Below are 25,414 nucleotides of genomic sequence, written 5' to 3'. Positions count from 1 at the left end.
TTTCTCTCATCAACATGCTCTACCCTGGAACTGCCCAATGAAACGTATTTGGGGAAAGAGTTTTAAGCTTTGGTCCAGCGATGATGGTGCCAAGGTCATAACAAACAGTTGAATACAACCACCAACAGTATGTGATGTGTAAATGCCACAGTCGGAGATGTTTTAATTTGGAATAAGTAGATTAAGCATGAACAATTGGCAGAATCACATATTGTTTTTATTTTAAAAAGTCATGTTCCTGTCAAACTTAAGAAATATGATGGAAAATGTATTGGAGGAGTCTAATATAAAATACATTTGGTTAAATTGAATCCAGATTTTAAAAATCTTCAAAAATTAAGTAATATCAGGAAATACTTTCAATTCATAGCATCATAAAAGAGAGAATACAACATCCCTTAATTCTACATAAAAACTAGTAATATAAATAACTGAATAAGAAGTTAAAGATAATTCTGCATCCTCAATTACTATACTATATACAGTAATTCCTATAGAAATAATTGTATATAATAATTTTATAGTACAGATACATATAAATGCATGTTTACATATTTATTTGTTACCACAGGCAGTGATTCTGTCTTATTGAACATTTCATATCTTTTATGCTAACAAATACTTCAATTACATCTAAGATTTTTGTAAGAAAAGGAGAAAAATAAAAGCAGATTTCAAATGAACATCCTAGAGCCACATAGTGGCCTGGCACCTCCATCCTCCGAGCTGTGTGTATGACCTTCTCTGTGGCTACTGGACTAACTGTCTTGTCTCGACACAGATTCCCCATTGTTTCTGTGCAGGATCTTCATTGCTTTTTTTTCCCTTTAACTTCAGAGGTTTCAGTATTTGAAACGTGTGTTTTCTCTTCGTTAAAGTGTGTTTTCCAAAGTTCTAAAACAATGTATTAAGGTTCTATCAAATGACCAGGGACTCAGATAATTTCTCTAGAGTGCGAGACTCCTACTTATACTTGGAACTATACTTGGTATAAACTATATCAGAATAGCTTAATATCCTATATGCTTATTGGCAGCTTATTTATAAATTCCCCAACTTGAACATTATTAAGAAACGGTGATTGTTTGGGCCACCTCAGTGGCTCATTCAGTTAAGTATCCAGCTTTGGCTAAGGTCACGATCTAGCGGTTCATGAGTTTAAGCCCCACATTGGACTCTGTGCTGACAGCTCAGAGCCTGGAGCCTGCTTTGGATTCTATGTCTCCTTCTCTCTCTGTCCCTCCCCTGCTCGTACCCTGTCTCTATCTCAAAAATAAATACATTAAAAAACAAACAAACAAAAACTTCAAAGGTCTTTTAAAAAAAGGAAAAAATGGTGATTTTATTTTTACAGTTTTAAAAACTGTCTTGTTTGAAAACATTTTATGATAATTAAATAAGATATGACTTAGTATTATTTTAATAATTATCATATATGTTCATGTATGTTAAATAACACTTAAGATGACAATACAGTACATAAAATGCAAGTTATGGTTGAAAGTTATTTAAGTGCTAAATCACCTTTTCTGTAGACCTTTGCTCATAGGGAAAGCACTAAACTCTTTTGGCCTCCACTTTCATTGTTGTAAATAGAATAGAAACTATTGCAAAAAAATGGACAACTGACCTACAGGGGAGGGCGGTGTCAGATGTGCTTTTCCAACTTCAAGAGAGAGTGAATATTCTGTGCATATTTCTGGCTATTGAAAGGATATGAAATAAAGTCTCTCAATTCTCACCACTGTTAGTTACCCTCGCTGGGTTTCTCTGTCTGATGGTAGGCACGTGGTTTCTAAGGAGCTCCATATCCTGGGCAGACATTGCTTGTGTGTCTTGCAGTTTCTCTCTAGGTACTACTTACCCTGCTTCCTACCTGGAGGAATTTCTTCAACATCTCTAAATCATGGTTTTAACATTCATTGAATGGACACAGCAATAATGACTGTGTAGCATTAAGAGAGTTACGTGCCTAGAGCAGTACGTGATACTTAAAAGATACTGAATGTAAATTTTCCTCATGCAGTCATGAATATGTTTTGCTTTTAACCCATGATTACATTTTTGCAAGATATTTTGAATATATATCAATACTCTGAAATTTACATATACTGTAATTTCACCACCTGAAGTTTATTTGTCAGTTTCTCATCCATAAATTAAGAAATTTATCTGTGTTTTTATTTTGTAATGTTGCTTTCAAGATGAATTCCCTTTTTCCATAGTAATATTCAGGCTTAGAACTGTAATATGCATCTTATTTCCGTTCTGTTTTCCCACATGGTTAACTTGTAGTTTCATATTTTATATGACTAAACTCAAACTCTCCTTTTCCAAGTGAAATATTCTGTATATGTTTATATTTAGCTTCAGCCATTTCTCTCTGGATCTTGTCAATTGGTTAAGCCATTTAAGAAATATATACTTAATTCATAGTGTATGTAATGTACTGTCTTAGGCTTTAGGAAAATACAAAGGAAAATAAAAGGTTGCTCCAACCCTCAGAGAAATGTAAAATGATCACTCCTTTTATATTTCCTTTAGTCTATTATTTTCTCATTTTTTCCTCATAGTTCACTCTGTGCTGTAATTCCATAATTCAAATTAGTTTTACATCACATCTCAATAAATCTGGCCTGTCCTACTGCATCCTTACGAAGTTGGATGTAATAACATTTGTGAAGTCTACCAAACAAAGGTACTTTTTAAATATAGGGAATAGTAACATTTTCCCCCATTAACTCTCTTATGTTTCTTAAAGCAGGAGTCATACATTTTTCAGACTTGGTTCATTCTGAGCTCTAATTAATAACTGTGTCACTTTAAACAATTTGTTGAACCTTGCTAAGGTACGTTTCCTCAACAGTGAAATGCAGAACATACCGGCACCCATCCCCAAGGATTGCCATAAGGATTAAATGAGATAATCCATGTAAAGTGCTCAGCACAGCATGCATAGAAACACTGAGTAAGTTATAAGACAAAAAATAATAGCCAGCATTTATCACTAATTATGTAAAAGCCATTTATTAAGTTTTCATTGTAATTACCTAATTTCATTTACTCGGAAAACCTATGAAAAAGTACTATTGTTATAGCTACAGTGATCCTTACTGTAGTTTTACAACCTAGCTAGCACAGTGATATGCGTGCTGTAGACATTCAACAAATACTTGTATTTTTGTTAAAATCCAGATTATAATTACCTTTAGGCCTCTATTAGCGGTACCTATCAGTCAACGTTCTTTCAAGAATAGAATGCAGTAGAAAAAATAATTTATTTCAAGACATGGATTGGATAGTTCACAGAATCTGCAGGAGAGCCAGAGAGACTGGGTCAGAGGCTGGGTCAGTCCCCAAATCACATACCAAGAGTAATTTCTTGAGGACACCAAAGAGGAAAAGAATCTACAACTGGCACATCTGATACCCCAAAAGAGGTTATGAACTCATTATTCATTCATTTGACACAACCTCCAGTGTTTGTACATCTTTGTTATAAAGGGAGTTGAAGAAGCAGTTACCTGTTCTCAATTTTGGAGAGAATAGCCAAATGGGCTCAGGGCCACCAACTTAGAAATTTCACTCAAGCATTGAGTGCTTCTGTTTTCATCAGATTGATTTGCACTCCTTGTACACAGCTAGCATATGGGCCAGCAGTCAGGATACCTGACACCTGGGTTTCCAAGTTTATTCAGTATGACGTCATTAACAAAATATGTCCTGTGGCATGATGAGATTATCTGTATTCCCATGAAATAAATAATATCACAGAGGCTATGAAATTAATGAATCCTAGAATAAAAGGAGAAATGAGAATGTTTAACTTTTGGACCTGACATATGAAAGAGAACTGCTTCCGGTATGTTATCTGTTTACAATAATAAAGGAAACAATTTGTATCAGAGGAGAAGCTTTATTCCTACTGCCAGGAGTCATGCCACCAATAAGCTGCCACATCTGGACTAGCATTTTAATTAGAGTTGCTCTATGGCTAAGCTGTAGCCAACGTGGTGAGTTAATTGGAAATGGAATATGAATACTATCCTCGCAATTTTCAATATTAAATGGATCTCTAATTTCTGCAATTGTGTAAAGCATAAAAAAAAAAACAAGCAATATCACTTTGGACTTAGTCCTTTGGTAGGAAAGGAAAGCTTCATTGTATTCTTCTTACCTTAATAGGTCTTATTTCATAATACGTTAGGGAGCCAATGTTCCCCTATTCTAATTCTTTACTCAGGGACTGGGAAAATAAAGATGGCATGAGTTAAGTTCCCACTGGACCTAATTTGAGGGGGATTCAGGGAAAACCCAATTTACTATCTTAATTCTATAAGGCTACCCACTGATTCCTGGAATATTCTGGCATTCAGGAGCCCTAAGAATTAATTCACAATGTAAAGAAAAGATTTGCCCTACTTAAACTTTGTTATAGGAGTTCCAAGTCTTTGAAATGATTCAGGACTGGGAATTCAATAGGGCCTCATTCTTCTCTCTCATGATGACTCAAGTCAGGTCTTGTCTCCAGATTCAATTTTTTTTTCAATTATACAAATCAAATAAGACCTCAGGGCACTGGACCTATATTTAAATCCCTAGGGACCATGAGCTGATTAATAAACTATAAAATTCCTACTGGTTAGACCTTTCTAGGTAGCACACTAGACCTGTTGTATATTACAATACCTATTGTATACTACAATACCTAGGCTTTGGTCACAGAGTATTAATTGTATCCTCATTGAAATCAGAATTTTCCTGATTTCACACAGCTTTCACACTAACTGGTAACCCCACTCTATAGAAAACAGCCACGTTATTCAGCAGAGATCTTAGCACTATTTTTCACGAATGCATGTAATTTTTTCCTCTAATAAATATTAGCTAATCCTTGATAGCTTATTGGAAAATTAGTCTTAGAGTAGTTTCGGTAAACTCTCCTGAGGCATAATGGCTGATGGAAGTGGGGCATGATGAAGTCTGCCTTCCCAGTGAAGGTCATTCCTTTGATTAAGATTATTACAATGACTGAAAGCAAGACAGCATTAGTCAGTCAGACAAAGAGAAGGTGCTGTTTTTTGGAGTCAAAGAAACAACCATTAATGATTAATGCTTTGCATTATTCTGAGTTAATCTCAGCCCTTCCATATATCTGCCTTCCAGTTCCTCTGTTCCCAGGCCTTCTCAGTGTTCTTTCTAACTTTAACAGATCTAGCAGGAATTTAAATTCAATCTTGGGATCAAAGTTTGTTTTTGAAGCCCTACAGCTGCAAGAGATAAAAGATTCCTTTAGCATACTCTTTGAAAGTCTCCAACATTCATTCTGTTCTTTGAGAAGAGAGTTTAGGAATTTGAGCTCTTTAAGCAAGCCATCTCTATTTTGCAGTAACCAATTCACCCTCAGTCTTTGAATTTTTCATGTTCTTCATTCAGTTCTGCTGCGGTACATGTTCCAAATGCTGTTTCTACAAGATTCTAGATGAACACAGGTGGTATTTCTGTTGTCAAATTTTCACTCATAATACCATATAGATTTAAAAAGCTCCATGTCTCCACCAGTCTAGGACACCAAGTATTAGTCTCCCTATGAGAGCTATTGCCAAACCATTTCTGATACTAGTACTTTATTAGCCCAGATTCTTTGCTGCAAGTAAGGAAAACAGGCTCTAGTTGAGCTAATCTGATAAGAAATTCATTAAAGAATGTGGAACCATCAGGTAATCTGGAGAAGCATACTTTTGGAATACATAGTCAGGATAAAGTAAAAAATCTTGCATAAGACTTATTTAGTGAGGTCCTTACCACTAACTGCAATAAGTGATACACTGCTCCAAACACTGCCATTACGGCTGTAACCAATACTGCCTGAGAGAATTGCTCTGGGCATCCTCTTTGCTATTGCATCAACAGTTTAAGATTAAAAATCTGGGTGGGTACACCGGATTCCTACAGATTTTATGATGTGTTCAGTCTGTATCTGTAAGGGCACTGGGAAAAAAGACCTGAATCTTGCAGGTTCGGTGGTTAATGCTTTGTTTGGGTAATTTCTCAAATGTTTGAAAAGGGAGTTCATAAACAGGATCATCCAATGAAGGATAGATTAATTGGCTCGTGATACTGAAGTATTTTAATATGAAAACATGCTGCATCTTTCAGAGAAAAAGAAAAAAAAGAAAGCGAAACTTCTTTCTACACAGCTACTAGGGATTAGGATCAGTTTTAGATTTATGCCCTTGTGTACCCATCACTTTGTAGCCTCATAAAATTGGCCAGTTCACAAGCTATGGAACAGGCTTGTCATTTAGTTTATGCATTATTATAGTATTTTGTCAATTTCAGTACTATTTCAGTACAAACGATATACCCATGATTTATAGAATGATGTGAATAGACTTGCACTGATATGTGGCCACTCAAAGTCATGTCAATGATTTACTGTAAAAGTTGGGAATATTCTAAACTGATCCAAATCATTCATATAGTCGCCATGAAATGTTTGGATAAAACAATCTTTATAAAAGTAAAAATTGAATAATTATAGTCAGAATTATGGAGTGGGTCACAATTTATGTATTCACTATACTCCCTCAGGGGTCAGATTTTCTTTTTTTTTTTTNTCCTTTGTTTTTTTTTCCATTTTTTTATTTTTTTTACACATAGTTTATTGTCAAATTAGTTTCCACATAACACCCAGTGCTCTTCACCACAAGTGCCCTCCTCCAATGCCCATCCCCCCTCCCCCCCACATCCATCAGTCCTCAGTTTTTGTCAGCATTCAAGAGTCTCTCATGGTTTGCCTCTCTCCCTTTCCCCCACCATTTCCCCCCTTCTTCTCCCCCAGGGGTCAGATTTTCATTTCAATTCTTGGTAACTTTCTGCAATTCAGGACACTGATTATGTGAATTTTCTTTCTCTCAAATTTTTTTTTTTATATCAGTCTATTTCCTACTCACATCCCACTTGTTTCTGGATTGTGTATGTTACCTACATACGGCAACAATTTCTATCATGTCAACGTTTGTGATTAATTTGGGCAAAGCGAATATTAGAAGATAAAAGAATTCATGCTATCTTCCAGAAAGCTGGCTCTTGAGAAGCAAAAAATAACTTTATAACAGGATGTTCTGATTGAGCAATAACTTTGACAACCATCGACAGACACAATTTCATGTTCATCTGTCAGCTTTGGAGTTCATACCTAGTATAATTATTGACCTATTTTAGACTAAGCCAACAGACAAATCAATAAACAAAAATACAGTGATAGAAACAGAATATATTTTGCCATGTGTTCTGGGTACTGCATTCAGTATAAGGAAGTATTATTTGTTTTATTGGCTTTTGCTTACAGTAATTTTGTGTTACTATAGTCAGTTGTTATTAATATGTGTTATTTCAGAAAGTCTTGCATTTTCAAACGTAAGCAGGAGATGAGTTCAAAGACATTAAATACGTAGTGTCACAAAATCAGAAATGATGATTCTTTCTGTTTAAACAATGTTTCATAGATTCGTCACATATATCTGACACACATTTTTTAACCTATCACATTCCTTCATTTTAAGATGTCCCGTGTCCCTGTTCTTTGCATATTTTGTTAGATATTGTACAATATTTTATTACTATAGTAAGACTATCACTATATTTTCATAATAATTCAAATCATCATCCACATAACATTCTCATTTCTACTGAAAAGATACTTTGATTGCCTCAATATGTTAAGTATCCAGAAAAAAATACATAAAATGTGAACCAGCAGGCTTCCTTTTACATTAACAAATAATTAAATAAGATAATTTTATTTAAAAGTGTAACACATGGACCGCCTGGGTGGCTCAGTCGGTTAAGCGTCTGACTTCGGCTTAGGTCATGATCTCACGGTTCATGGGTTTGAGCCCCGCATAGGGCTCTGTGCTGACAGCTTCCTCAGAGCCTGGAGCCTGTTTCAGATGCTATATCTCCCTGTCTCTCTGACCCTACCCTGTTCACGCTGCCTCTCTCTCTCTCTCAGAAATAAATAAAACATTAAAAAACTTTTAATAAAAAGTGTAACACGTAAGATATGCACATAGTGTATTGACAAGTCAATAGTATTTTTTGGCTAACTTTTTATATTGGCACAATACTTAAGTTTTAATCAAATAACAAATTTATGATTGAATTCATAAAAACCATAAAAGTACAGTTTCCTCCCTAGTCCTACTTTCTAATGGAAACAGTTTCTGTTTTGGACTATTTTTATGGATTCATAACTCAAGAAATAATTTCTAAATAATAATGAAAAATACCTGATTACTTTTCTACACTTCTGAGGAAGTAAATTATATGTTCTCAAAGCTCTAGAAAATTTAAAATGCTTTAGAACACCTTAGAAAATATATCCTAAATCAGTTCTGAGCATACATACTGAATATTTGAAAATACATAACTATATTAGTCAATGGTTCCCATGCTCATCAGTAAAGGCAGAAAGATAAATCAGGATATCCATATTTATGACTGCTGAAGCATGAGAATAGAGTATAAATATATAAATATATATGATCAATAAGTAAATGCAGCAGTGTTAAAAAAAATTTGCTAACAGACTTAGGAGACGAAAATCATCTGTATTCCACATCCATAAGTATGCCAATAAAATTCACATGAAGGATTATTGGAGGAATTATATTAATATTTAAAGCATTTAAAAGCGTTCCTGTCAAAGTAAGAACTAATGAGAGAGAGAGAGATGGGGGTGGGTAAAGAACGAATTAGTTTCAAAACTAGCTAATTAAATATCAAGCATTAACTAAAGCTTCTATCAGGGGAAAGGGGGAAAAACGAACCTGTTCGACTATTTAAAAATATACTTTTAATACTTAAAAAATACTGTTTAATGGAGAAGTAGTAGTATAGAGAGTTAATATTATGCCTAGCTAGTCTTCTATAACTTATTTCGAAAGTGACACCTAACCTAATTCTCTTTGCCTCCACAGATTCATTAACACCATGCATTTCTCTCTGTATTATTCTTTGCTTCCTGTGACTTAGTTTTCTTAAGAAAAGTGATTGACTACAAATTCCTGCCAGCAAGAGGTTGTTTATTACCATTATAATTATTGTTGTTGTTGTATTATTTTATTTCTCTATAGTCCTCACAACAGTTTTGAACAAAAGTACTCAGTTGGTACATACTTAACAGGTATTTCCAGAGTAACATTTCTCCAATAATCTAAATACCAAATTTAATTTTTCTGGGTTATTTTTATGCAATGATAATTTATTTTCTTTTATAAGTTTATTCGCCCCAAAAGGTACGGCTAGTTATTGTTTAATTGCCATTTGAAAAGTACTTTATCTTTCACATGGCTTCTGGCAAATACTATAGGCTAAAATGTTGTGTGGCATCTCTTAATCATTGTATTTTCTCTTTGTATTTATGTAAGTCACTACACTTATGTAAGAATTCTAATGTATCATTCAAATTTTGTGTTCATATTCTATAAAAATGATTTTTACTCATTGCCAAGCACAAAAGGAAAAATCCACAGGTATAAATCTGGAGATTCTCTTGAACTCTAGTTGAATGAATTTCAGAAACTGAAGGCATTATTTTAGAATCAAAAATTAACTCATGTCATTTGCCATCTAAAAAATAAGATGACAGTTTATCCACACTCACTTTCATAGACTGAAACATCTGTATGTTCTGCGCACAACAGGTGTCCAATAAGTATTTTGAGTGACTGTCAATAGTGACTCTTAATGACTTCATAATGAAGTCATTATTCAAGTGCCATATGAAAACTGTTTCTTAGAAATTACATAGTGACAGTTTTCAGCTGACAGGCACTGTTACATACATTTTGATAATACAAAATACATTCTATTTTAAAATACTATTTGACTGGAATAAAATTTACTACTTTAAAAACTTTCAGAAGTGTATTACAACAAACAATGAAAATAATTAAAATATGCGTAGCCATGAAACAATAAAGTCTTATCAAAAGTGTTCAAATAAAAGATGACAATGAAATGAATGATTAGCTTTCAAAGTAGCAGCATCTGTTCTGTGAAGAATCCAAGAAATGCTTTCCAATTTCCATGCATCAACTCCTTCATTTAAAAGAAGGAATTTTTCAAAAAAGACCTATGAAACTAAACAATATGTAGGGTACTGTGAAACTGGAATTTTAAAATGCATGTCTTATTTGTACCCTGTTTATATTTAAAAAAATGATTTGAAGTATATCAAATGATATATCCTCAAAAATCTTCATAGGGGTGCCTGGGTGGCTCAATCGTTTAAGCATCAGACTTGATTTCGGCTCAGGTCATTATCTCACGGTTCATGGGTTTAACCCCGTGTGGGGTTCTGTGTTGACAGTGCAGAGCCTACTTGGGATTTTCTCTCTCCCTCTCTCTCTCCCTGTGCCCTCTAAATAAACAAACTTACAAAAAAATCTTCATTTTTTGCTATAAAAATCATTTTTCTTCTTCTAGTGAAAGCCTATACCTTCAATATCCAAAAGCGGCTAGAAGTCTGTATTCATTTGCTTTAGAAGAAATAACAATTCAAATATTCATGAATATAATTTTCTGTTAATTGCCAAAAAGTTATACTGGCCAGCATTGACGAAATAGTTTGGATCTGACTATTGAAATAGCCCTAATACATAAAATATATTATGGATTTTTGTATAAAATATATATAAATTAATTGCATTTGTGTTAGTGTAATTCCCTTTTTCCTGAGTGGCATAATTTAAAAATGATAATTTGGAGGTTTTAAAGCAGCGTGTTAGAAACACTGCTCACATCACAAAATAGCTATTGACGCACTTTGTCCAAATTCAGTTAAATAAAAATGAGTGCAACTGAGCATTTGAAAACAACTGTTTTTAAATTGTATATTTAAAACTAACTGGAACTTTAAAGAATTGTTTATAAAATCATAGAATTTTAAGATAAATGTGGTTATGATCATTCATAACTTTCTCATTTTCAAAAGAGGAAATGAAGGTACAGAGAGACTAAAATGTAATGCATACCATATAACTTTTTGGTGGTAGAATTGTGACTAAAATGTCATTGGTCCACTTGCCGAAAAATACTTCTTTTTTTTTTTTTTAAATTTATTTCTAGGAGAGAGAGAGAGAGAGAGACAGCGTGAGCAGGGGAGGGTAAGAGAGAGAGGGAGTCACAGACTCTGAAACAGACTCCAGGCCCTGAGCTGGCAGTCAGCCCAGAGTCCGACGCGGGGCTCGAACCCACGAACCGAACCGTGAGATCATGACCTAAGCGAAAGTCGGACGCTTAACCGACTAAGCCACCCAGGCATCCCCCGAAAAATACTTCTTAAGCCACTGGAAACACTTTACAAATTTTGTGGTGTGATTGTGTGGAACAAACTCAACCGTATACTACAGCAAAATGAAAGCAACATGGAATTCTTAACAAAACTAATGCTTTTAAGTAATAGTAAAAGCAATAACAAGGGTTATTTGTTTTTGGTTTTGATTTTTGTTTTTTTGAGTCCCTAATCATAATATTTACTTTGAAAGTAAAATAGAGAAGGAGAAAGGCTATACTTTTTTCTGTGTGTGAAAATGTCTTTATTGAGATAAAATATATATAAATATAAAATTTGCCATTTTATCTGTACACTTCAGTGACATTAATTACGCTGACAATATTGTACAGCCATTACCACTGTCTTGTTTAAAAAGTTTTTATCACTGCAAACAGAATTTCTATATCTAATATGCAATAATTATGTTCCATTCGCTCTTCTCTCATCCCTGGTAAATTCTAATCTATTTTCTATCCCAATGAACTTGACTAGTCTAGACATTTCATATAAGTAGAGTCATGCAATATTTTGCCTTTTTTCCCCTCTCAGGCTTATTTCACTGACGTATTTCCAAGGTTTATTTATGTTGTAACATATATCAGAACTTCATTTATTTTTTTGGGTCAATACTATCCATATACATATGTTACCAGAATTAGTATATATAGTTATGTATGGATGGATAGTTAGGTTGTTTCCATCTTTTGGCTATTGTCTCAACTCTCTTTTATGTTTGGATAATTAATAAGCTTTGAAATGATTGCTTATTTTAGTGTGGCATCAACTTTTGTTTCTACCATTGGTTAATCAGACAATTGAAAAGAAAACAATTTCAGATATGATAATTATTGGCACAAAAACAAAAGCCAAAATTAAATCTTTAAATTTTTAATATTTTTCTCTTTGGTATACACTTTGTTTCAAACTATTTTGCCTTGACACACTACAATACAGTTAAAGGGAATAACCAGATCGCATAGTTGAATATTAAAATTTTATATTTTAAAAGCTTTCTCTCTTTCTTTGAACATTAATATAATCATTAGATAATGATTATATATATTTTTCTCTCCTGAGTTAATGAAAATAATTCTTTAAAATGAAATATTTGTAAAGAATTATTAGTACTTATGCCAAACATGAAGGTCAAATTAATGACTACTATTAGTGGGAGAAAATTCATTCAAATACCGTCAAAAGAGAACATGGAAAATTACATGCAGCTTTAAGTTTCTGGCCAAACTATTTACTTTAGTACAAATTATTTTAATTATCTTCTCCCACGTAAGTTCTATTTTGAGGGGAACAAAAAGATAACAATTCAAAAGCATCGAAAGAAAAATCCCAACTTGCTATTCATTTTCGACACACAAAATCATAGATTGTATTTGTTTTTAATATGAACATATTAAATGTGTTTGGAGAAAAGGGAAAATAACTGTTTTATTAAAGTATTGAATTTTAACATTTTTCCAGATGAATTCAAGTTCTTTATGAAAAGGCTACCCATGAATTATTTCCTCAACACATCTACCATAATGCATTTGTGGACAATGGATTCTAATTTTCAGCGCCGCTATGAACAACTGGAGAACAGCATGAAGCAACTATTCCTAAAGGCGCAGAAAATTGTGCACAAGCTCTTTAGCCTTAGCAAGAGGTGTCATAAACAACCCCTCATCAGTTTGCCAAGACAAAGGTAAGGCCTGTGTGACAGTATAGACAGCTAAGGATATTGTTTGGATAGTGCATTGTATTTATTTTCTAATTGTGGACATAGTGATATACATAGTTGTGTTATAATTTCTATTATTAGAGATAATTTGAAAACAACATTTTCTCTTAAGTCTCAAAATAATAAATAGTATTTTCCAAAGCAATAATCCAGTGGGGAACCCATATACTGACACTTCCTTGTTTTTCCTTTTCTTTTATTATCATAATCAAGAAATCATTCTGACTGCTTTGGATGGTAGTCGACTAATAAATGCATTACAGTGAACAGAAAAACACAAAACCCTACAGCTATATTGTAAGCATAGGATTTAAGCAGTACCACCAAGTAAAATTTCTCAATATATAATTTTCAAATAAAAGAATTTAAAGTTTATTTTCTTCGAGCAGTGCTAATAATAAGTGAATCATCATGAATAAACCTTAGTCTACATGAATCTCTGAAAATTGCTGAAAAGTTGTAAAAATTTGTCTGAAAAATGACAGACTGGTAAAATATTTGTGTCTGAGCTATTTAGGAAAGCACAGGTTTTGGATTTGTTGGTTCTGAGTTGTCGATTGATCAGTGCAGTGAGAAGCCGTATTTATTTATGTGAAGTCAGATTTAAAAAATACAGTAAAATTGGGCTGCCTGGGTGGCTCAGTTGGTTGAGCCTCTGACTCTTGATTTTGGCTCAAGTCATGATCCCAGGAACCTGGGTTAGAGCCCTGGGTTATGCTTTGTACTAAACATGGAAACTGCTTAAGATTCTTTCTTTCTTTCTCCTTCTGCCTCTTTTCCCTGCTTGTGCACTCTCTCTCTAAAATGAAATTTTAGAAAATATAGCAGAATAGAAAGCTAAGGAAAAATATAAGAAAATATCATTAAACAAAAATGCATCTGTATCAGTATCTCTGTTATATAACGCTTGCTTTTTGACTTGCTTAAATCTTTATGAGGAGAAATAGATACAGAGTTTGTCACTGAAAAAAACAAAACAAAACCCTGAACGTCCATGCATTTTTAAAAGTTCAATTTCAGGGGTGCTTGGGTGGCTCAGTCAGTTAAGTATCTGACTCTTGGTTCTGGCTCAGGACATGATCTCACAGTTTCATAAGTTTGAGCCCCACATTGGACTCTGTGTCAGCAATGCGGAACCTCATGGGATTCTCTGTCTCCCTCTCTCTCTGACCCTCCTGCATTCCAGCTGTCTATTTCTCTCTTTCTCTCAGGATAAATAAATAAACTTATAAAAATGTTTAAAGTTCCATTTCAAAATAAATCATTGATATTCTTTTAACTCAGTGGTTTTTAGGCTATTCAAAATGTCTGCAAACATTACCACTTGAGAACATTTTCACTGTCCCCAAAATCAACCCAGTATCAATTAGCAGTCTGTCCCCATATTCTCAAACCCAGCCCTAGGATATTTGCCCCTAGAAATTTGTAACTTGCTGTTTGTCCCAAAAATTTGCCTATTTTGGACATTTCATATAAATGGAATCATACAATATGTGGTCTTTTGTGATTGGCTTACTTTACTTAGTAGAGTGCTTTTGGGTTCATCCATACTGTCCAACATATGGGTAGCATGGGTATATCACATTTTGATTATCCATTATTATTTGATGGATGTTTGGGTTGTTTCCACTTTTGGGCTACTATGAATAATGCTGCTATGAATATTCATGTACAATTTTTAAAGTGGGCATATATTTTTAATTTTCTTGGGTATGTACCTAGGAGTGAAATTGACAAGTCCTAAGATAACTTTATATTTAACATTTTGAGGTGATGCCACAGTGTTTTCTAAAGTGGCTGCACCATTTTATATTTCCACCAGCCATGAGTGACAGTTCTAATCATTCCACATCTTTACCACCACTTGTTATTGTCAGTCCTTTTGATTATAGTCATCCTAGTGGATGTGAAGCAGTACATTTCTGTGGGTTTTTTTTAAGTGTTTATTTATTTTTGAGAAAGAGAGAAACAGAACATGAGCAGGAGTTGGGGAGGAGCAGGGAGAGAGGGAAACATAGCATCTGAAGCTGGCTCCAGGTTTTGAACTGTCAGCATAGAGCCTGACCAAGGTTCAAACCTATGAACTATGAGATCATGACCTGAGCCAAAGCTGGACCGTCAACCAATGGAGCCACTCTGGTACCCCACATTTTTGTGGTTTTAACTTACATTTCCCCAATAACTAATGATGCTAACTCTCTTTTTATGTGTTTCTTGCCCATTTTGTATCTTCTTTGAAGAAATTTATATTTAAATTCTTTCCTATTTTTAAATTGTCTTTAATCTTTATTATTGAGTTTAAGCATAAGTTATACATTTGAATGACAGTCTCTTTTCAGCTATATGATATACAAATATACCCTTCAATTTTCTGAGACATATTTATATTGTCTTCATCGATCTTTTCTTTCTTTCTTCAGTCTAGCTAAAAGTTTGTCAATTTTGTTGATCTTTTGAAAGAAATTTTAGTTTTCTTAATATTCCCTATGATTTTCCTCTTCTTTATTTGACTTTTCCACTGTAATCATTATTATTTCCTTCCTCTGTTTGCTTTGTGTTTATCATGATTTTCTTTCTCTAGTTTTGTAAAGAGGAGAGTTAGGTTAGTTATTTGAATACTTTCATCTTTTTTAGTATAGGCTTTCACAGTTATAAATTTCTCTCTATGCACTGCTATGGGCTTTGTTATTTTATGCATCCTGTAAGTTTCTTATTCCCTCCATGCATAAAATAAATTTTTATATATCTGTCTGCATACTTCCAGGGGACATTTCCTAATAGAGAATCATGGCTAGGGAAAGCAACTGTTATTTAATTACAATGAACTGTATGTTTTATGTGTGTGCGTTAAGTGTAATTTGTAAACTACTGAATTAGATGGTTCTATACTCCAATGAAATAGAAAATGCAAGAAGATGAGGTAGGTTAGGAAGCAAATTGATGAGTTTGGTTATTAAGATGTTCTGTTAAGCAAGCACAACTAGAACAGTATATATACATCTGAGCTCAGAGGAGATCTGAATAGCTGGGATGGGAATTATCAGTGCATGTGAAATGGCGTGAGTGGAATATGATACAGTGGAAAATGCGTAGACAGAATCTGAAGATATATTTCAGGGGAAAGTGGAGAAATGGAACGTGGAAATGAGCAGATGGTGGGGTAAAATATATCGTGAGGGCCACGTTAATTTCTAGCAAAAATAAATAAAATTTAAACATACAAATATGCCATAAAAGTGCAAAATTTGTAACAAAAACGTGAAGATATGAAAAAAATTCAAGTTGGATGTGTACAGAATAAATAAACAGAATAAAATAAAAGTGTTTGGAACTACATTGAATGGAAAATATGGAACTAAATTAAATAAACTATGGAAATACTTCTTGTTTTCTAAAACTTTTAAGCTAAGTAAATCAAAGATCACCAGAGGCTTTTCTTGACTTTCTTTTTTGAATTTATCATAATTCCTATATTGGCTATTACTCATCACACACACAAAATGTAGACTTCTTTCTAGATGAGAAATTTTATTGAGTTTATATTTTTCCCATCATTTCTTTTACTAAGAATGTGAGATTTATTTCTGCTTTGCTTTGCTTTTTTTCAATTTAATGGAGTAATATAAAATGACATTAGGAGACCACAAACTATGTACTACAGTCTGTTAGGACACAGCAGGGTAAAAAAGAGGTTGAATATTTGTGGCGTAAGTTTTCAAACATTTTTGAAAAGAAGTAGATAAGCAATACTTGCAACTCACTTCCATCTAAGAATTTTTTTGTCCTTACCTTATGAAATTTTTCTCAGCTTTTTTCTTTGTTTCATCTCACTCTTAGAATTGGTCTGTTACACTAAAATGTTGGAAAATAACCAAAAACAAAATGAGACCTGAAAAATGAACATCAACTAGTAAGATGATTTCTTGACCCTTTCTGTATAATGACACGTAGGTTGAAGTTTTTCTTGTAATACATACTGTAATTCTTCCTTGAGATAAAGAAGAAAACTCAGATCAATCTCTCAGAATTTATATTGTCACCGCTGTTGGATCTAATGAAGTCACGTGACATTAAAATTCTCTTTCTTACTTGAATAAATTGAGAAGTGGTAATCTGGCTTTCTTGAGGTAGTTCCCCTTTGCTGCTATTCTAAGGTTCTTGAGATTATACAATCATATATTCATTTCATTGAAGGACAATAATTCTAGCAATTATTAAAAAGTATTCATCCATAATTCTTACAAAATAACCACACTATTTTGTGAGGTCAAATCATTTACAGAGCAGTCTCAGGTACATAGAAATACATTTAAGGTGTGTTGGTAAAAGTTTACCAACCAACTCTCAAGGTGGAGGGGGATAAAAAACTTACAGCGTTTGCTTAGTTTTGATTCATGCCCAATTGGCTCCTCTGTGCTAGTACATGCAGGCAGCAGCAAACCACTAAAAAATGATTAAGATGTTTTCATGAAATATTCTCTTCTTCATTAATAATGGTAGGTAAGTTTGATAAAATCCCTTGTCTACTGTCACAGAGAAGAATCAGTTCAGATCTATGTCACTCTTATCTAAGAACTATGTCATGCACTTCCTGTATATGCTCAACCACAGGGTTTAGCAAATTGGCACATGGCTATATCTGGCCCTCCACCTCTTTTGTATCAGCTCCTAAGGAAAGACTGTGTTTCACATTTCAAATTGTTGGAAAAAATTAAAAATAGAATAGCAAGGGTGCCCGGGGGGTGGGGGGGGCTCCGTCAGTTAAGCATCAACTCCTGATTTTGGCTCAGGTCAGGATCTTGTGGTTGGTACTTGAGTTGGAGTCATGCATCTGGCTCCGCGCTGGAGGCATAGGGCTTGGTTAGGATTCCCTCTCTTCCGCTTGTCTACCCCTTTTATGCTGCACTCTCTCTCTCTCTCGAAATAAATAAACAAACTTTAAAAAGGTACAATAGCATTTTTGATTGATGAAAATTATATGGAATTAACACTTTAATGTCCATGTATAAAGAAGCACACTTATGTGGTTACACATTGTCTATGGTTACTTTCACACTGTGATGGAAGAGCTAGAGTTCCCACATAGTTATATGGTCCAGAAATGCTATAATATTTGTTACGTGGCTCCTAACAGAATAAAAATTTGCTGACCTCTGCTCTAATATAACACATACTTTGTCTTTAAAAATGTTATTGAGTGTTTTAAAAGTATTTTGATCCATATATCATAAAAACATTTTATATTATAAATACATTTTTTGCTAAATACATGATAGTTTAACTTTACCTTCATCATATGGAGAACTTATACAACAGATTAAGTCCTGAATATTGAGTATTCATGGAGTAATACTGAATATTTTACTAACAGTTTCTCTAGTATATATACATTACATACATATAATATACAATGTAGAATATATATGGATATATGAATATAATACATGTGTTTGTTTATAAGTCACTCAGTGATTTATATATACATACATATATATAAATATCACATAAATATATACATAAATATACAAAATCATTTTACTATACACATTATGTATATACATGTGTATCTATATTTTAACTAATATAACACCTACAGGAGTAGTCTAAAACACTATAGATCAAAATGACTTTAATTCAAATGCTATTTCAAATTGATATATAATACAGTATTGGATTGTTTCATAAAAACAGTCAACTTTCCTATTTTTCTCTTCCCTCTACTCCTGATCTCCAATTCTAGCACAATTCAGAATGATACTGAGATCATGAACTAAAGAGAAGAACAACAAAAACAAAAATGAATATTTGGGGAAAACAAATTTGAAAGATTTAACAGTGTCTTTAGACAAGAGAGGATAAAATAGGTCTGAAAAGTTTATTTTCAGATGAAATAGCTGTTAATGTCCTTAGGTAGGATTGTCCTGCCCACTGTAACTCTCTGAACATATGAGATTCAGGAAGAGTTCATAGGAAATCTGAATGCTTGGCTAACTGCTGGAGCTCCTAGAGACAGCTCTCCAATTCACAGACAGCAAGTGCTCAACAAATATTTGATAAAAACTCTGTTTTATGTTTTCTAATACTTTAGTTCAACTTCTAGAATCATAGAACAGTGAGTTATCATTTTATATGAAATATTTCCTACTTTATTTAAATTAGATTGCCTGTTACAATAAGCATACCATATTCTGAATACTAATTCCATTCACAAAGGCTCCATCTTCATGACCTAAGCACCTCCCAAAGGCCTTACCTCCTAATACCATCTTATGTGGGGATTCCAACATAGGAATTTTGAGAGAAAACAAATATTCAGATGATAGTTGACAGGGCTGGTCTCTACTTATCAGTAAGACCTTGAGATGTGAGGGTGAGAAGGGTAGCTAACTATCTCTTGTGCGGGAATCCTGTCTGTGGTGGATGACAATGTCGCTGGCATGTAGACCCAATATGGGGCAGAGAATTCAAGTACAACTCAAACCCTATTTTCACTTGTCCCCTGGCTCCAGTTCATTTCTCTTTCCGAGATTTTGTTATTCAACTGTTTTTTCTTCCTAATTGTAACATGACTCTTTCTGCCCCATACGTGTCACCAAGTACTTACAATTCTATACTACATGCAATAAAAATAGAAATTTTAATTTTCCTGGTAAAATAAGAATGGTATTTATATCTGACATCGAATAATGTGTCAAAATTCTTTAAATCCTATTTGTTTTTCCCTTCAGTTCTTTTAAGCTCAGCCTATTTCCTTACTTTTCTTTCTCTTTTGCTGAATACTGAGACATTTTTTTTTCTTTTAATGCTCTCTCTTTTTTGACCCTCATTTCTTCAATATAACCCCTCTTTACTGAATCTATTTTTTTTTAAGCAGACTGATTCGGTGCTCTTAAAAAATCAATTTACAAGTCTTACTTATCTTCTGCAAAATAGTGCATCTCCACATTGGACCAATTTTTTTTTTTCATGCTTTAGTGGATTAGATATAACAGACTTTTTTCTCTTTTCTTTATTTTTTCATACTTTTAAATATATGAGATAACAGATTATTCTTTCAATAATTTTCTCTTATAATAGCAACTAATTCAAGTTGGTTTCCTTCACTTATAATAATAAGGTAACTTGTTAATAGATATAAAATCTAATAAAAACCTTGATCCATTTTGAATATGTCTTGAAGGCAATAAAAACAAACTAGAAAGATGTAATATGCCTGTGGTAGTAAATATCTTCTACTTGCCATAAAGCTTATTTGAGATAGGGGCACCTGGGTGGCTTAGTCGGTTAAGCGTCCGGCTTTCGCTTAGGTCATGATCTCACGGTTCGTGGGTTCGAGCCCCGCGTCGGGCTCTGTGCTGACTGCCAGCTCAGAGCCTGGAGCCTGCTTCAGATTCTGTGTCTCCCTCTCTCTCTTACCCTCCCCTGCTCACGCTGTCTCTCTCTCTCTCTCCTAGAATTAAATAAAAACATTAAAAAAATTAAAAAAAAAAAAGCTTATTTGAGATAGAGAAGTACCTTCAAAGTCTAGTTCTCTAAATATGTTTATTTTTGGTTTGTTTTGATAGTTAATTTTGTCAAAGCCCATGTGTTACTAGAGTATGTTGATAATCTTCCAATGCACCCTTATTGTACAATGTTGAGAAAGGCAATTTGGGAAAATATTGGTCTGATGGATGGGGCAGTGAAAAACCATTAAGTTGTAGCCAACTCTTAATGGTGCATTACATAAACTAATAAAGGAACTAATAAATACATAACACTAAAAGCAACAATATAAAGTACATACAGCTACATTGGGGGAAAAAACACATTTTACTTGGCATATTAGCCAAATGGAAATCTGTGAAGAAATATGATGACTTCTTAATTTATGATCAGGAGAATTATATAAATGAAAATAATTTTAATTTTTTTAATTTTTAATTTTTTTTATTTATATCTGAGAGAAAGAGAGAGAGAGGCAGTGTGAGAAGGTGAGGGTCAGAGAGAGAGGGAGACACAGAATCTGAAACAGGCTCCAGGCTCTGCGCTGTCAGCACAGAGGCCAACATGGGGCTCGAACCCACGAACTGTGAGATCATGCCTTGAGCCAAAGTCAGACACTTAACCGACTGAGCCACCCAGGCACCCCAATAAATGAAAATAATTTTAAGTAATTACAGGACATTTTTATAAGTAGTCTTCATGCATTCAATAAAAGCAACCATGGATTACAATCATTATCTTGAATGAAAATATGCAATCATGGCAAACAAAAGAGATTTACTTTGTTGCTTCCTTAAGAATGAAGAGACACAAACTTGGATTAGAAAAAATAATTCATATATGATGTTACAGTATTTATTCTTAGATGGCATACATTAAACATGCTTTAAAAAGGCATTTATACATAAGCATTTGTTAGACTACTTTCAGCTTGGACAAGAATAATTGTAGGATTTTAGGTACTATACCTTGATTAACAAAAGCAAAGCCTGCGGAACAAGTGTATTTCACCTAGATAATTTTTTCTTATTTTTTTTTTAATTTTTTACTTAAATGTTTATTTGTTTTTGAGAGAGCGTGTGCAAGCAGGGAGGGGGCAGAGAGAGGGGAGGCAGAGGACTGGAAGCAGGTTCCCTGCTGACAGCAGACAGCTGAATGTGTGGCTCAAAATCACTAAACAGGAGACCATGACCTGAGCTAAAGTCCAAAGCTCAACAGACTGAGCCACCCATGAGCCCCTAGATCATTTTAATTTTAATGACCTTTATTTCAATCTTAAAAGCCACACTATACAGAGTTGAAAAAATCATCTCTCTGGTTTGGGAGATATGGATTTGAAAGCTCCAGACTCCTCCCACTTACCTTCAGTCATGTTTGTGGCTGTTTGAGCTCAAATTCCAACCATGTACTACTCTACCCTCATCTCCCACTCCCTAGCTGATAACCTGATTTATAGTTTCCTTTTAGTTGTCCAATATGTGCAACAGCTTGAACACTTATTCCTAAAAGCCAATATCAACTAAAAATTAAGATTAATTACTTTATAATAGACTTAAAATTGTTTTAAAATTTAGTCCAATGATTACTTTCACTATATTGTTTGCATAATATTTATCTTAAAATCTATTTCATAACCACTTACTTTTTCCTGATTATTTTGTTATATGGAATTATCAATTCAAATAGTTTTTTTTAATGTATATTCATTTTTGAGAGAGAGAGACAGAGTATAAGCTGGGGAAGGGCAGAGAGAGAGGAAGACACAGATCTGAAGCAGTCTCCAGGTTCTGGCTGTCAGCATAGAGCCCGAAAAGGGACTAAAATTCATGAACAAACCGTGAGATCACAACCTGAACCAAAGTCAAATGCTTAACCAACTGAGCCACCCAGGCATCCCTAGAAGAGTTTTTATAACTGTATTTTCTTGGTGGCTTCACTATGTAATTTTAAACAAATCATTTCTAATGGTGATATGGAATTTAAATAATTAGTATCGAAGAATCAATACATTCTGTAGTATTTAAGTAATGGATCTGCAATATAAATCCTTAAGTCAGTCAACTGCTTATACTTGATTTCAGACTAGAAAATTGTGACAAAAGAAACACCATCCATATCATTACAAAAATTAAAACATGGCAAATTTAGGTCCACACTGCTTCCCGAGATGACAACACAGCTTAGTACATCAAGAGAAATGTCCCAGGTTCTTGCCATCTTTACACTGGCTTTTTGAAAAACAAACCAACAACGATGTAAGAACACATTTTATCTAAATTTATTCTTTTAATTACAGTATTCACATTATACCAATGTACCAGTTGAAACCACACCCTGTGCAAGTTAACAGTGCTTAAAATAGGGGGGAAATCAGAATTAAACGTTTTTATAATTTTCTTTGGGCAATTTTCACTTTTAATTCCATGTTTTATCCTATCATCATTCCTTCTTTATTCTTAAGAGAAGAAAAGCAAACTTGAGTGACAAGGCTTTCCTACTTCCTAGCACCAGGTATGATAATCAGGTAACATATACATAAAGCATTCTGCTGCTTTATATGTTTCCACTATAGCTTTTATGTTATCTTAGTGGCAAATCCTCTAGCTGAAATCTTCTATAATGACTTTGACCAGCAAATGTCAAAGTATTTGGCCTCAGGATCCCCTACTCTTATTATGGAGAAATTCAAAGAGCTTTTGTGTATGAGAGACATAAATCCAATATATATGTATTGTGTACACATATGTATATTTATATAGTAAAAATTAAAACAAATTTTAAAATGTGTTTATTAATTTAAGTAGAAAGAACATGATCACTGCATGTTAATATATGTAACATTTAAATTTTAGTGATTTCTGCACATTTGCTTAATATTTGACCTAAGAGAAGATTGCTGAATTCTCATGGCTGTATCTCTGTGCAGTAGGCTGCAAATTGTAATTTTGTAATTTCACACAGATTTATTGGAGTAGTGAGTATTATAGTGGGCTTTCCAGGTAACTGCGGATATTATTATTTATATGGCACTCAAAATTCAACAAGTAGTAGATTTTAAACATTTAGATGTGATGTGGAATCTAAAAACATGTGATTTACATTTTGACACCTGTTACATTAAATTATTTTCTCTACCTTGGGGTACCTGGGTGGCTTAGTCAGTTAAGCATCTGACTTGGGCTCAGATCATGATCTCGAGGTTTGTGGGTTCAAGACCCCTGTCGGGCTCTGTGCTGACAGCTGGGAACCTGGAGTCTGCTTTGGATCCTGTGTCTCCCTCTCTCTCTGCCCCTCCCCTGCTTGCCCTCTTCTTCTGTCTCTCTGTCTAAAGTAAATAAACATTAGAAAACTAAATTTTTTTGTCTATCTTGAACTTTGTAAAGAATAGTTAACCATGCATATAAAATCATTTGCCAGACATTAGGAAAATGTTGATGCACTTAGTTTTGAAGATCTTCCAAATGTTGACAACATATCATTATAAAATAAAATAAAAAAAATAGGTCCTTAATATCATCACTGGGTTCATGAGAAAAGTCTTTATGTATTAGGAAGTGGTCACTCTCAGAGTTGCAGTTAGAAGTATTCCAAATTTCTAATTTTCACCTGAAAACTATACTTTTACTATTGATATTAAATATGTCAGTGGTTTGTCTAGAAGTGATAGGTTTCCTTTTTTTCAGTTTTGATAATAGATCTGCCAAATATCCAAGTCTGAATAAGCTAGTTGGTCTGTCAATTATTCTTTCAAGTAAAAGTGGTTTTGCCATGAAAAAGTGCTTAGCTCAGCCTGTGACCGAAACAGTTGCACAGGTGTTTTGCCTCAAGGCAGCCATTATAGTTCCTTGTGTAACACAAGTGCTTTATTCGCATTCCCATTTTGTTCTGACGTATGGATTTGTACTGAAAATTCAGACGCAGTAAACTTTTTTATACTGCTTCACCAAGAACATTTTTAAGTGAAACTCGCTTTCTTTTTGTTCTACAAGTATGTGGCAGAAAATAATATATGCCTACTAATACCACTGTTTGGTTCTACTACCTTGCTTTGTGCTAAGTCTCCAGCAATAGTTTATCCTCCATTGCTTTTGGCATCAATGCACATGTCAACACAATGCAAAAGAAAAATAATGCCTTAGTATTTCTATGAACTAGTTTTCACCTTGGGTACCGCCAACAGGATCTTGCTTCCTCTTCCCACGGCCACTCATCCACACCCAGAGCTCTGTGGACCGCTCCAAGAATGATGCCTTAGATTAATTTCAACTCCTAGTAAGGATCTAATAGATCTTTGCAAACTGTGGGGCTCTCATAGAGATTATTTATCTTCTTCCTTTACTTCTCTTTCCTTACTAACGCAACCCCTGGTTATAGCTAAGCTCATGCTACACCAACCTCTCGGGTTTTCCTGAACCTAGGATGGATAATTCTACTAAAATAAATGTGAAGTGGAGGAATACATGAGACTTCTGACTTGGATCCTTAAAGAAATAGGAATGCACACCACCTGCCTTCTCTTTGTCCCCCTGGCTAAAATGAAAATGTGATGACTTGAAACTAAAAATCATAACACGAAGAAACTTGTTAAGGATAGTAAAAAACAATCCTTTTGAAGATGCCAAGTCCTGGATTGTTTATGTTTGGACTGTTATTGAGAGAGGAATAAAATTGCATTTTTTTCTGAGCCAATATTATCTGGCTTATGTGACCACAGCCAAACTTGCATCCTAATAATAAAAGGACCTTACTGAATAGCCTCCAAGTCCTTTAATATTGCAGAATCTGTGCTTTAATTAAACATGGCATTTATATGATTAATCCAGGAGAGTTTCGCTGAGAACAGTTTTATA

General features: G+C 33.9%; 1 protein-coding gene across 1 annotated transcript in view; it reads left to right on the top strand.

The window, feature by feature from the left end:
• BRINP3 (BMP/retinoic acid inducible neural specific 3) overlaps positions 1–25,414 on the top strand; it is a 216,800-nt gene that overhangs the window by 126,811 nt on the left and 64,575 nt on the right. Inside the window, exon 6 of the mRNA XM_039221314.1 lies at positions 12,821–13,043. Coding sequence (XP_039077245.1) covers positions 12,821–13,043 — 223 coding nt within the window. The remainder of the gene's footprint in view (positions 1–12,820; positions 13,044–25,414) is intronic.

Source organism: Hyaena hyaena, unplaced genomic scaffold (genome assembly GCF_003009895.1).
Source record: "Hyaena hyaena isolate Hyena2069 unplaced genomic scaffold, ASM300989v1 scaffold_975, whole genome shotgun sequence".
In the NCBI taxonomy this organism is placed as follows: Eukaryota; Metazoa; Chordata; class Mammalia; order Carnivora; family Hyaenidae; genus Hyaena; species Hyaena hyaena.
This window is presented reverse-complemented; position numbering and strand designations above follow the sequence as displayed.